The sequence below is a fragment of the Rhopilema esculentum genome, unplaced genomic scaffold, assembly GCF_057945365.1.
Source record: "Rhopilema esculentum isolate cy_ngs unplaced genomic scaffold, ASM5794536v1 HiC_scaffold_34, whole genome shotgun sequence".
NCBI lineage: Eukaryota > Metazoa > Cnidaria > Scyphozoa > Rhizostomeae > Rhizostomatidae > Rhopilema > Rhopilema esculentum.
This window is the reverse complement of record NW_028300845.1, coordinates 1299149-1312934: the sequence shown is the minus strand read 5'-3', so window position 1 is coordinate 1312934 and position 13786 is coordinate 1299149. Positions and strand designations below refer to the sequence as shown.

The 13786-nt window shown below is 35.1% G+C and overlaps 2 protein-coding genes and 1 long non-coding RNA gene across 4 annotated transcripts; 1 reads left to right on the top strand and 2 right to left on the bottom strand.

Moving 5' to 3' along the window:
* Window positions 1-820: 820 nt before the first annotated feature.
* On the bottom strand, window positions 821-3715 carry LOC135684847 (uncharacterized). Its single transcript, XR_016145249.1, has 2 exons — window positions 3565-3715; window positions 821-1112 (listed from the first exon to the last, which is right to left on the bottom strand). It is a non-coding gene; the product is annotated as an uncharacterized LOC135684847 (long non-coding RNA).
* Window positions 3716-3828: 113 nt separating this feature from the next.
* LOC148957333 (uncharacterized) lies at window positions 3829-10651 on the top strand. 2 transcript variants are annotated; one of them, XM_089115557.1, is made up of 10 exons: window positions 3829-3963; window positions 4291-4329; window positions 5147-5227; window positions 6626-6684; window positions 6891-6990; window positions 7383-7435; window positions 7855-7902; window positions 8991-9060; window positions 9395-9607; window positions 10092-10651. In XM_089115557.1, exons 1-10 carry the CDS (start codon window positions 3830-3832, stop codon window positions 10192-10194), a joined length of 900 nt encoding a protein of 299 aa, XP_088971683.1. In that variant the 5' UTR covers window position 3829; the 3' UTR covers window positions 10195-10651. The 2 variants fall into 2 exon arrangements, with proteins under 2 accessions (XP_088971683.1, XP_088971684.1); XM_089115558.1 differs by having other exon boundaries at window positions 6894-6990; window positions 10092-10644.
* On the bottom strand, window positions 10097-13404 carry LOC148957332 (FERM domain-containing protein 5-like). The gene is made up of 3 exons (XM_089115556.1): window positions 12769-13404; window positions 12001-12092; window positions 10097-11370 (listed from the first exon to the last, which is right to left on the bottom strand). Exons 1-3 carry the CDS (start codon window positions 13187-13189, stop codon window positions 10843-10845), a joined length of 1041 nt encoding a protein of 346 aa, XP_088971682.1. The 5' UTR covers window positions 13190-13404; the 3' UTR covers window positions 10097-10842.
* Between the last annotated feature and the right edge of the window lie 382 nt (window positions 13405-13786).

Here is a 13786-nt window from a genome sequence, read left to right as displayed (position 1 = left end):
ACAGGTCTGAATTCAAAGTTCTTTAACTGTATCTTTATAACGTCACCACTCACATACCTACCCTGTTAATAGCAGGCCACACAAAGCTAATACTAATACTGGGACACACAGGCCAGAATATCTTAATTTTCCAAAATGTGACCTTTGTTACTTTGATCTCTGTAAATATGACTTTTGCCTTCTTTATAATATTTGAAACTTTGAAATCTGTCCATTCCCATGATACAAAAATTATGGGGAGTCACAACCAATTTCAGTGACATATTCAAAGAAACACACTAAAGTTTAAACCAAGCACATTTGTTGATTAACGTCATGCAACACATTTACAGAAGGTATGTAGCAAATCATCTTTACATCGCAACTTAACCACCTTAATTATAATGACACAATTTTATCATGATATTTAGCAAGGCACAATGGAATCAGCAATAATTCAGAGGACCTCTGAGTCTTTCTTCACTTAAGCAATCAAAAATACAAGCAGCTGGGTATTGATTCTAAATTTAAAGGTACTACCTTAAGTAAATTCACCATTATTTCTAGCTTCTGGATATTGGAGAAGGCATTTCAATTACAGACAAAGAGGTTGACTCTTCATCAGCCTCTGTTTATTTCAACATCATTAATAAACCTGCCAATAAACATTAGCAAATTGGGAATGAGTCTTCTAATACCCAGAAAAGCATGAAAAGATAGATATCGAGTCCTGACTTCTGTGTCTTTGAAACTGCAGTATTCCACTCAGCAATTGTTTGATATGTTAACATCTTTGTGCTCAATGATGCCAAAGCACAAGAATGCCAGGGCGTTGTGCTGCAGTTTATTTCAAACAAATGTTTACAGAATCAGTAATTGAGTCAAATATTGATCAGTTCTCTTGAACAGCAAAGATTGTGTTTTATTGATCACTTCTTGAAATGACAAGGATAAAAATATCCTTCTATCCAACATTGCTTCCCAGAGAAGCCAAGGAATTGGCAAAGATACACCTAAGTATCAATTCTTTTTAAATCCAGAGCATCTTATATCAAAGTGTGCACCATTTTTTTGGCAACATTTGATCATATCGTCAATAACTTCCTTACATTTGTTTTGATCATAACAGTGTTCTATAAGGGAGGAAAAAAAATCATTTAGAATCCTAGATGTTAATATCAATTTTCCATACGAATTGTAACAGCATCCAGCCTAACAAAATATTACAAAATATCAGATGAACATGCATGAGAAGGCTACACATTTCAAGACGAAAAAATCAGCTTAAAATTTTGACCTCTTTTCCTTAAAAAGCATCCTCCTCAGTGGCATAGTGGGACAAAATTGGCTAGGGGGGACCAACCTTTTTTTGTGCCTTCTAGAGAGTATTATGCCCACGGTACAACTTTATCAGGGATGGTGAAATGTGATTGAAAGTGGGGGGCTACAACAAAAATAATATTTCTATTCTTTTTCAGCCCCCTTCCCCTACTAATATGAATTTCCTTCCGACGACACTAATCATAAGCTATTCTTGTGATTATGCCTATATGTTTAGATTGTAAAGAGGTTTAATGAAAGCGGACAATAATTTGTTTGACAAATATGAGGTTATTGGATGGCCTAAAACTCATCTATAACATGCACAAAATGTATTTTCAAAAACTTTCCTTCATCACTATGCCCCGATGTCAATACTGTAAAAAGAGTTTAGTGAAAGCAGCTACCATGATCTTTTAAAAATTTTGAAAGTATATCTTTCTAGGGATGTCCAGAAACTGCATCCAAAATATCAACAGGATACATAGATTTACCTTAAAAGCTCTATCAAGCCCTCAGGGGCTTATTTACTTTTGTCAGTCCTAGAAGGGGCTTAAAAAAAGGGGGGGGGCTAATTAACAATTCAATGCAAAAAAATTATAAAAATTCCTTGATTATTTTTTGTTATGAAAATGTCATACAAATGTTCTCAATTATCAATTATAATGCCCTCATCTTCCTCAGAGTCACCGATTCAATTGATATCCCCTGGTACATCTTCTAAACAAATTTTGACTGACTTCTAAGGGGCTTCTAAGGTGCACAAGGAAATATATACATGGGTGGTATTTCATGCTCACAATCTTATCATCATAACACCTGTCAAAAGACAGTCAATGCATATGTTTTCTTTGGAGAGAGGGGTTTTTTTAAAATTTTTTGCTTGATAAGGATGGGGGCTTAATAGAGAGGGGAGCTTAAAAGAGAGCTGGGGCTTAAAAGAGTTTTTAAGGTAGGCCAAATTGAGATTTTAGAAAATATTCATAAACTTATCTTTATCATTATACCCCATAGTTCTATTTTGCATTTGTGGGTTACTTACTGATGTTTGATAACTAATGGTGAACTGCCAAAGGATATGGGCAGGTGCCCCCAGCCCCATCAGCCACCACGCCAAGGATACTACTTGACTTCAAGACTATTTAAAGCCGATTGACAGATACTGAAGGGGCTTAAGTCATCTTTAAAGTACATTCTATGTGTTACTGATTTAGCTTGTCTCAGCAAATGAAAGAGCGATTCACAGCTCACCTACAAAAAACAAACGGTATTGCCCCAGGGCCCCCAAAACCTCTGAAACCTAAAGGCCTGTATGTGCTTGCCCCACACCCAGACTGGAATCTGCGTCTCCAATTCCGCAATCTCCAATTTTGGAACGCCAACATACTTTGGCTTTGAGACTGGCATTGGTGCAAAAACTGACGTAATTTGGCATACATTTAATGGGTTTGCGCACAGGGCCATACTTCTCGCTGTGCAGCCCTGTACGATAGTAGAGCAAGAGTGCATTTCCCAGTGAACTGGAATCACTCATATTTGAAAATCTTCTAACCCTTCTGCGGCAACCATGGTGCCACCTCAGGTAGTAGGTAGTAGAAGTATCAAGGTGTTTTTTGTGATACAGGACGCATTCTTATTAAGCATAAAATATTATGCAAATAAATTCTAATTTTTCAAACACACTGTAAAAATGTATTTGTTCGACTCATTGATTAATTCTTTAAAGTCCAACAGGCAAGGGTTGTGCCTCGTATATACCTGGGACTGAGGCCCCAAAAATGTCAGTGCAGCCCTGTTTGCGCAAAGTTAACATTTGGTGGGGTGGTGTCGAGTACCGGTGCTTCTTGGTGCATGATGGATTATCTATGGCGTACATATGTGGCGTAGCAGGTTCATGCTTTCCAGTATGGCCCCACACGAACTTCAGAGAGTTAGATTATAAACGTCCCCATGTAGGCAAGTGTTATTTATTAAACAATCAATTAATATTTCCGCTTGTTACTGGATTGTTACTGGGTTGCTACGGGGTTGTTCCACTTGTTCTTCGTGTTTATCAGTGAATTTGCATCAACAAATTTGTGTTTGTATAGTTGCAATTCGGGAGCACCCTTTTACTAGCCCGAAGGAACATTCTTTGACCTTTTTCCTTGGCTCTTATAACTAAAATATAATAAAATCATCTAAATTATTATTAACTTCTCTATTGACGATCGAAAAGCTTGATCTATGTTATTGTAATAAAGATGAATAAATCAGTTATAATACCTCTAAGACATTTTTGTATGGCACATGCATGCTTTTTGCACGAATTTTCTCTACGGATATAGCCTGGCATAATATCACGGACTATTTTCACAGTGTTTATTTCTTTACTGTTCGGCAGCTACCTTGGTTTTGCCTCGAGTTGGGTTTTTGAAAAGAGGCTAAAAACAGCAGCAAAGAACTTAACTTGAGCAAAATCTTCTTGTGAATTATAGTTGAACTTTTTATTAAGAAAAATGTGCTGAAAAAGGGTTGTCATATTGTAACAATGAGAAGAAGTCGAAGCAGAAGTCCTCGCAGAAGAAGAGAGAGAAGTTTTTCTAGGTCTCCATCGCCAGACTATCGATCCTCGAAACAACGTTTGTATCGCGAACATGATCAGAATAACAGAGAACGAAAACGGTAGCGATAAATATGATTTGTTAAATTGGAGTTTTATTAGTCAAGTATCCTTTATTAACATAACTATCTAAGGTAAGCGTTGATGAGTGGTAGGTGATCGACACAAGTATGCAACGCTTTGAGTTTCCTTAGCATCATATAACATTAACAACATTTTACTTAGTTTCATGAAAAATGGAAAAGGTAAAATAAGATGGCTAATTAGACATAAGTTTTATTTTTATTCTTAAAAGTTTTAAAATGATTTGTTTTTTTGCTGTTTGAATGTTTATTTTTTAGAAATTTGAATGCTGTTTGTATGAAAAATTTGAATGTTTATTTTTTTAGATATTATCGAGAAGGATCCCCGGAGGGTATGCGTGAAAGGTAAAGAACACGTAGTCATTTGTTATTTTATTTTGTTGGAATGGAAGAGAAATTTAAAGTGTTATGCATCTTTTACTTCTTTCTTGCCATATCTTTCTTGAAAATGTTACTCAATGTGAATTTTATATATCAATTGTATATCAGATGCATCTTTTTTCCACGATGAAATCGTATTTGATGGTAATCTCTACAATAATGAGACCATTCTCCCCACTTTTATCACTCAAAGTTGCTAGGTTTCATACCTGTAATCAGTGGCAATTTTAAAAAGGATCCAAAGGGCTGGTTATCTCAGTCTGTGAATGATTTTCTTATCCCCAACTGCCAACTGATCAATGAATATTTTAAATGATCATTGTCTCACAATTGAAAATAAATGTTTAGTTTGTTTACATGTTGTTGTGGATGCTTGTGTAACTGACAAGTAAAAACGCAGCACTTTTTTTCTCAATAATTTATAGTACTAACATATACCCAGCTGCCGATTTCCAAATGTCAAAATAAGCCAATTCTTTTTCTCAATTTTTCCCTTTTGGACACTCTTTAGGCCTGAGAGAGTTTAACAAATGTGCATTGTTTGTAAAATTTGAAATTCAATGAAAATAACCAGGTTTAACTCCTTTGGAAGTTCTTCTTTTATAATTCAAGTATACATGTATTTTGAATACAGAATACGTGTATTTTCTTTTGTTAAGCAACTTTTTCTTAGGGGAAATTCATCTTGGAAATTTATTTTTTTATCTGATTTTTTATGACTTTACTACCTAAGGTTATTTGATTTTCCATCAATGTATATTTTGACATATTTTTTGTTTAGATGGAGAGATGAAAGAGAAATGATAGCAGCTAGAGGTGTTATAGAGGTGTGGGGTTTATCTCCCAAAAAACCAGAAAGCGAGTAAGAAATTTTTAATAATTGTTATATTTTGTCAAAATTGGCTGTTAAAGAATTGAAAAACAAATTCGTCTGGCAATGGGAAATTCTAATATGCTCCTCTGCGTGCCAGAAAATTCTACTATGCTCTTTTGTGTGCCTCCCAATAACTGCAGTTCAGTTCAGTTCAGTTCAGTTCAAATATTTTAAAATTCCTTTACATACAATATCTTAATAAAAGCACTACCTACATACAATGACTACAAATTACATAAACATACTAAGAATAATACACAAAAAATAACAATTTACATAAGATGTTGCATGCAGGGGGATTTCTTTAGGAGGATCTCTCAATAGATAAACTAATCAAGGAGAGAGCACCCCTTTTTTTAAGATGGTTCTGAATCTTGTTTATTCATTGACTGAGTGAAAGAACAATATTTATCACTTTAGGATCAACTTTGATTTTATTTCGTGAATAAAAAGGCTCAAAACTTTTGACGAAAACTGAAAGCAGATGATGATCTTTTTATGTCAACTGGAATGCTGTTCCAAGATTTAGCACAAGAGAAACGCACAGACCTGATACCATACTGCAAAGTATTTTTTCGATCAGACTGTATCACTAAAGAAAGTGTTGTCTGAATCTAGTTATCTGAAAATTTTTTGAACTTATGTCAAAAGTGTTGTCCTAGCCACAAACAGTATGTCCTTGAAAACTAAATAGGAAGGTATTCTGGTGATTTCTGTAATTTTTGTGAAAAATAACTAGCTTACATTTCTTCAGTAATGTGTGGAGGGTCTACTGTAAATTTTTATTTTTTGGGCAATAAGAAACAAGATGTGTATCTTTTTCATATGAAAACATCAATAATGCATTGATATTAGGCAATTAGATTTTAACAATCATTGATATCATGTTACTCAAAAGGGACATTTTAATCAACTGTCCTGAAATTGGAGGGGCCCACCAGAAAATTTGCTTTATTACAATGGGTCATTACACCTTTTCCTAGTATTCTATGGCTGCAAATAAATAGAGAAATAAAGCATAGAAGGAATAAAGAGTAGGGAGTCATGCCTAAAATTACATAAGCAGGATTTAATTAACAGGTTGGCCCAACTTTTCTTGAGTTAAAGTATTTTTGAAAGTAAATACAAATAGTTTTTGAATGTAAAAATTTTGATCAAGCAGGGGTGTTTGAATAAAGGCAGGGGAATTTTTAAAAGTCTTTTAAAAATAGCATCTGATAGCCATTTATTTTTAACCTTTTTTTCTAAGTAAAACCAATCAAAATTTCATTTTCAGAGGCAAAACCTCATCTATAAAATTATGACTCTGGTTTACAGTTTTTCCATTTTTTTCGATTTTTCTTTGTTTTTTGATTTGATGAAATATAAAAGCTATTGCTTTTGCAGCTCAAGCTCTGAAGAAGAAGAAGATGACAAAGAATCAAAGCAAATGAGCTCTAACCATGGTAATTATCAATTCTCCAAAATAGATATAAATTCCTAGCAGGCTAAGAATAAAGAAGTGCAATTGATTGATGAAATTTTATCTACCATTAGCAGTTTCGCTATATAAAAAAGACTTTATTTTTTGGCAGTAAATTTTATTTTGCTTTTTAATTTTATTTTGCAAAAGCTAGTACCTTTTTCTATAAGTTGTCTTTTTTATGTCAAGTAGCAGAAAACAACAGCAAAAATGATAGTCATAAAAATGAGAAAAGGAAGAAACGTAAAGAAAAAAAGAAAAAGAAGAAAAAGAAGATGAAGAAAAAAGAGTAAGATCCTTTACTTATCATGCAGTGCAAATTATTTTTGAAAATAAAACAGTCAGCAAAGATATAGTCATGATCTTCTGTCTTGTGATCAAATTTCACTGTAATTTCAAAATATCATAATTGAAAACTGCAATTGTTAAATGTTATATATTTTTCTTAACTCTTCAGTATATCATGTAAGCCACTAAGTTTTATATAATACATATATTTGTCAAGTGCAAGACTGGATGTCAGTGATGAAAAGAGGGTGGCTAGAATTGTAGGTGTACCTTGGGACTGTAAATAAATTAATATGAATTGGTAGACTGGCTGGACATTTAGATATTTTGAATCTTCATTGTTATCTTTGTCAAAATGTATTATCATGTTTTTGTTTCCAAATTTTCTTGCAGAAAACAGAAAAGAAGAAAAGAAGAGAGTAATAATAGCAATGAACATTCTTCAGGTAGAGTTTTGGAACATTTTTAACAATTTATTTGTGAATATGCCTTCCTTTTGTATTGATTGAGACTTTCGCTGTTGACAAGGTAGTAATGAAAGCAGAGTGATATTAAGTTCTAATTTAGATATGATTTTTTTGCCTTAATTGCAAACCTTTCTTTTATTTCTAATCTGATTGAATTTTATTATCTAATTTATGCTAATTTCAAAAATTTCTAATTGTAACAAGCATAGAAAATCTCTCAGATACTTCTCTGGATTTTGTAACAGAATAGCAGTGACATCTTGGCAATCACCCCTCTTTCAGAAAATTGGTCCTTTTGGTCCCCTCTTTCGGAGAATTGGTATTTTGGCACCCTGAAGTATATTATATTATATTGATATGATCGAACTCAGTTCAATAGAAAATTATATTTTCACCAGACTCTGAACAAGGGGGCGAAGATGAAGATGACTGGGTAGAAAAAGCAGGTATGTGCCATTTAACAGCGCTCACATTGCGGCAGAAATACTTGCCTTAAGGTTGCGACTGACTTATTTGTGCTAGCATTCCAACCTTTTTTCTGACATGCATGATTATCAGTTTACAGTGAATGATCTCGCAATGTGTCATTACAGGTTTTGCAAAATCTGCTTTACAAACCAGGATATACTTCTAGGTTTCAAACGATAAATAAGATATCAAGTTTTTATTGAAAACACTCAGTTTTTAGGCCAAAACGTAATAATTTCTAAACCGCAAAAAATCCAATTCTTTTACTTAAACGATTCATTTGTTTATGACAATACGTACAACTGCAGTAATGTGATACCTCTTTCCTATCTTCGTACTTTCTTGTCGGAAACTTGATAGCTTTTTATAGTATACTGTTATTTCAAAACCGTACAAAAGAACAAATCATTTTAGTGTAGAATGAAAGTAATCTTACGTTCCATAGCCCTTAATAGTGAAAGATAAAGACTGCAATCTGTATTCAGATGCTGATTGCATAAGAGCGTGTTTGATTGGTTGCTTGTTTTGACCAATAGGTGCCCGTAAATATGCTTCTTGGTATAGTAAGATCCTCATCGAAACAAAGCAATAGGTGAAAAGTGCAACACCTTTCCTCTCAGTTAACAAGTACAGATAACTGGCGATTGCCTAGGTTATATTATTTCCAATTTGTACTTCTAGGAAGTCCATTTTGCAGAATGCTGCTATACTTTGTAATATATTACATATCATATCTGTTCGTTAATATTAGAGTAGATGCAAAAAAACCCATTCCTCTTTACAGTTCTACAGAGTTCTGCCACATTTCATTTACTTTGCATTGACCCAAAAAGAGCATCTTTTTGACATTATCACTTATTAATCTTTTTCTCAGTCGATGAAGCTCTCGGTCTCAGTCCTTGTCTGTTATATCTGCCAATTTGTAGTCTATGTTGCTAAAAAGGTTTTGCAACGTGCTAAAACCGACTGAAACATTTGTTAAAGAATTTTTTTATAAATCTTGTACCTTAAAATGTTGCTTCGTTAATGGCGCTCATAATTACTGATAAATCGCTATTTTTCACAGAATCAAAGAATGTGACTGTTGGACCTATGCCTGTAGTTATCGCTGAAGTTCAAGAGCCTGGTCTTAAGGAGTATGTAGTAATGTTAACTTTTTGGATTGTTTTTCATTACTTTTAACAAACCACTTTGCTGTGTTATTGTTGCATGTGAATTGTCCTTAAAACTTACTGAAAGAAAAACATACCGTTGAAGTGAAGATCTCTGATAATTCCCAAAGCTTGTAATATAACAACCCTCACATCAAGTTTGAAAGCAATTTGAATCTAACAATCTATCAAAACTTAAGTTCTTTTTCATGTCATTTTGCTTATCAATGAGCAATTATCACATGCTCTTTAAGCGGAAATTATTTATCTCTAAGTGAATTAGGAATATTTATCATGTTATTATTTATACTTTGTACAGCTATGGACACGCATTGCTTCCTGGCGAAGGGGATGCAATGGCGGAGTATGTGAAGATGGGCAAGCGTATCCCACGGCGTGGAGAAATTGGTTTGACAAGCAATGAAATCGAGCATTATGAAACGGCTGGCTATGTAATGAGTGGAAGTAGGCATCGGCGAATGGAAGCCGTACGTTTGAGAAAAGAAAACCAAGTTTATAGTGCAGATGAAAAGTGAGAGATTTTGTCATTTTGGACATTAAAAAATTGTGTCATTTTTTAGCTTGACTAGCCAATTGTGTGAAGGTTAGGGTTGCGAGAATTTTAGAACTCGACAGTCCCGCCTGACTCTGAATCACTGGTGATTATTCCCATCTTCACTTGTAATAGTCAAGCGTTATTTAGAATAAATCTTCCTGAATATCGACGCAATTAAATATTTTTATAACTTTCTTATCAGCTTTTCTCCATTACGATTTTTTTGAAAGCTTCTATATGTTAATGAAATTGCGCGATAATTTGTCACATAGGGACTTATATTCAAAGAGGTTTTTCAATCAGGGATGGTAGCCTACGCAGTGGAGTTTACTCCATTATTGAATAAAGGATGTTTTAGACAAACGCAAACATTTCGCCGCGCGGTACATTTCGTCACTGCAAGGCTCATTTCCTAACGTGACTTGAATTAATAATATGCCGTGATCGTTTGCTTTTTCAGGCGTGCACTAGCAATGTTTAACCGAGAAGAACGTTCGAAAAGAGAAAACAAAGTCTTGGCTGACTTCAGAGAGCTGGTACACAAGAAGGTCAGAAAACAGTGACACGGCGACGCTTAGTGGTATAGTATACCGCGATGATGTCACCAGGGCGTAAATCCGCTTTAATCGCAGATTTGGCTGCCTAAATATCCGGATTAACCCGGGCAGTATCTATAAGCTCGATGACACACCCGGGTATGAAATGGGATCGGACCTATAAGGTTTTAAAAAAGGCCCAACAGATTTTGTCGGAAGAAAAAGAAACATTATTTCTTTAACTAAATCTTATTGTAAGATTTTGTAAGATTATTGACAACATTTTGCAAACACTTCACAGTGAGTAGTTTAACCGTTGTATTTTCCCAATTTTACCAAATATATTAAAAATTATTCAAAACCTATTGTCAGTGTCCTACTAAGACATCCAGTTTCCTCGAATTGCAGTGTACTATTATATATAGTATCAATCAAAACCCTCCCAGGCATGCATGGAGGCAGGAATCCTCTTGTCCAACGAAAGCTCGTTGCAATTAAAATCGTTTCCTTTAGGTTGTAGGAAAAGATTTTATCTTTCAATGCAATATGTTTTGGTCTGTAGTCAATCTATTTTTCAGCAGCCATTATTAGAGCTGTTCGCACAAGTTTGAAAACACTGTTTGCAAAATTTAAATGAGAAGTTTTGCTATAAGTTGTAGATATTTTCTTCAAAAGTCATAACTCAGTTGTCGGTACAAACTTTTGCTCCCCCATTTGCATCGAGGTGGCGTGGTTAATGTAGGACCGGACTTGTCCCTGTTGCAATTTTTCTTCGATTAGATTTCCACGGTTCACAGTAGGTGCCACTCTACCCCAAGCAACCTTGGGCGGGATGCTATGATCGCGAATGTAGAACTTGAAATGATGCTTAAATGATTTCCAAACAACTTTGCACAAACGGCTATTGGGCAAGACGTATTTCTGTCGACTGTTTTCTCCGTCGCGAAAAATCCGCAACCAAAATACCTTTGCATCATAACCAGCGTTCCATATCTCTGTCCATTTGAATACTTCAAGCCGGGTTGTTCCTTGATATATCGTCACACCGAGCGGTGCAAGCACTAGGCCTAACTGCTTAAGGCTTGGAAATGCTTCCGAGCGAACAGGATACGGCTCAATATCATACTGCGCCACTTGGAAGGCGCTGTCAATCAGCCTGACTTCAGCAAGCAAGCCATCCATTCCTGACAAATTGTAGAGGATCTGGAAAAGATAGTATCAATGTGTATTGCGTAAACTGATTTAAACAAAACGGTTCTTTCAGCTTGGTTCTCATTAGGGCAAAAGTGGGCTAGATATGCAGTACGAAGGGTTTTGTGGAGCGAGCGCGTTCATATGGAATAAAACATTTGAGATTCTATCCAAATAGGTAATGGTACCCTTTGAAGGTACCGACATTATACAATGAAGCCCGTCTCAAATATGGCAGACAAAGAACGTGGTAGGGCTTGCATTTTCTGTTTGATAGTATGAATCTTTCCGGTCAAAACTTTGCAGTGTCTTGGCTTCACAATTCCTTGTTCTCACTTGACGCAAGAATAACGGTTGTATCAGCTTTTGTCACGAGAATTACTCCCATTTTTCGTACTCCAAATACTTGCTAGGAAACCTCGAAGTCCAAGCGCGTTACTATTCTACCGTTCGTTGACTTTTCCAGTTTATTTTTAAGCATTTCCAAAGCATTTCCAAACATTTTTGCTCTTCTGAGAAGCAGGCATTAGAAAGTAATTGTGTGCTGTTATAACTGCTTTATCCCAGATGAGGACTGCCAATAGCATGACAACTTTGCTGCATGCAGTCAAAAATTTGAGACAGAATAATATAGGTAATTACCTCCAGGATCCTTGCCTCGAATTCTGGTGAACTGTTCTCAAGATGCACAAAGAAAGAACGGTGTTTTGTGAGATAGCTCTCACTGCTCGACACTGAAAAAATAAATATTTCATATCATATGTAGATAACGGCATTGTCTTGTTTCATTTTAAAAGTAGTTTGCTAAGGCTCTATACATTCCCTCCTCTCCTTGGAACTGCATGCAAACTTTGCATCCTTGGCCTTTGCAAAATTTGACGTTTATTCGTTCCATATATACAAAAGTCTGGCGAACATCATAGATAAGAATTTGTAACCTCTCATCTGATTTACCTTAGGTCCTTTGTAATGCCACCCTTATCAAATGTTTTGATAAGAACCATGTCTTGAAGGAAGGCGTTAATTTTCTTATTCTACATTGCCTAATTAGAATAGGATAGCATTTAATTGTATATATGCACAGTTTTTAAAACGACCCATTGTTATAGACAAAAGCCTATCTTGGATTAATCTGTGCATGTACATATTTTAAGAACGTGCCAAATATACTAAGATAAAATGTTAGCTAGTGACAGGACAAGGGCAGGACTCAGGCCACTCGTCGTGTTGCTCGCTCACGATTTATAATAGCGTGTTTCTTAAATGCTGTACTGTAGATGCTAAATGTTTTTAAGATTGAGGTTTATTCCTTTACATAGCAAAAAAGTTTTTGTCTTATAAGTATTTGTGGATATAAAATGTATATAATTAACATTTTATCCAAACAAATAAATCAAGTGAAAACATTACCTGCGCCTTCTGCTTGCAAAATGAAGGCACAAAGCTCAGAACGATCTTTGTCAGTAATTACAAGCCTATCTTCGATTACATCTTTGCGCAGCTGCAGAAACATCAGATACCTCGTGATTTCTTCTTGCAAGAGAACAGGATTCTGCGGATAAAACTGCATTCCGAAGCAGATTTCATACGGGGGATCTAGATGCCTGATTTGAGGCCATATTTTCTTTTTGAGCTCCAGCCATTTACGCTGCTTGTCTGACATGTAGTAAAGACCAAAATAGTCCTTTTCGACAACGTTGAACATTTGCAGCAAGTTGTCGACCAGCTCAGAAGCCTTTGATTGCTTATAAATGGATCTCGCGATTGTTGTTCCATCCAAGAGTCCAACTTCTATCGCTTTGTAGCTAGATGAAAATTTCAGGTTGCTCATGATTGAGAATTAGCTCAAAAACCGTGCAAATTAACGAAACCGAATTTTAGTCCTTAATGTCTTGTACTTGCATATTCTATGTAATTTTCGATACGTACTATTGATATGTAGATTGGCTTGTATCAATCAATTCGTGGAGGAAAAACTCTTTAATTCAGCCACAAGCTAGCCATTTATTATTCAAAAACTTAATATTAATTGAATAATCAAAACGAAAAGTGCGGCTTTATAGTTTATTAGGAATAAATAATCTTGATATTTCTAGATTCCCGGATATTTCTTTTACTAGGATTAAGAAATCCAGTATGTCTTGTTAAACCTCTTGCCAGAGAGCAATAAGTTTCCTCAACACAGAAGTTGCCTTTCATTTTATAACTTGGTTCTTATCAATTATTAAAAGTTATTTACCCTGATTGCCTTTAGTCCCCTTCAGCTTTATAATTGAATCAGCCAGTATTCATCCTGATGACTCACGCTAGTTCTTCGCTGATCGTAAAATATTTGATTTTAATGTAATAAGTAAAACGTTTCATGTAGAGCCCAGGAAAGTAATCTGACATGCTCCTGTTTACCATTAAGCCTTTGATGTCTTCTGCA

What these genes read in the sequence shown, in the direction of transcription:
- LOC148957333 (XM_089115557.1), top strand. Translation starts at nt 3,830, where the DNA reads ATGAGAAGAAGTCGAAGCAGAAGTCCTCGCAGAAGAAGAGAGAGAAGT. An exon ending in CCGGAGGGTATGCGTGAAAG is followed by an intron (nt 4,330 to 5,146) that starts GTAAAGAACACG and finishes TTTTTTGTTTAG; the next exon opens with ATGGAGAGATGAAAGAGAAA. An exon ending in CCCAAAAAACCAGAAAGCGA is followed by an intron (nt 5,228 to 6,625) that starts GTAAGAAATTTT and finishes TTGCTTTTGCAG; the next exon opens with CTCAAGCTCTGAAGAAGAAG.
- LOC148957332 (XM_089115556.1), bottom strand. Translation starts at nt 13,189, where the DNA reads ATGAGCAACCTGAAATTTTCATCTAGCTACAAAGCGATAGAAGTTGGA. An exon ending in TTTGCAAGCAGAAGGCGCAG is followed by an intron (nt 12,093 to 12,768) that starts GTAATGTTTTCA and finishes TTATTTTTTCAG; the next exon opens with TGTCGAGCAGTGAGAGCTAT. An exon ending in TCGAGGCAAGGATCCTGGAG is followed by an intron (nt 11,371 to 12,000) that starts GTAATTACCTAT and finishes TATCTTTTCCAG; the next exon opens with ATCCTCTACAATTTGTCAGG.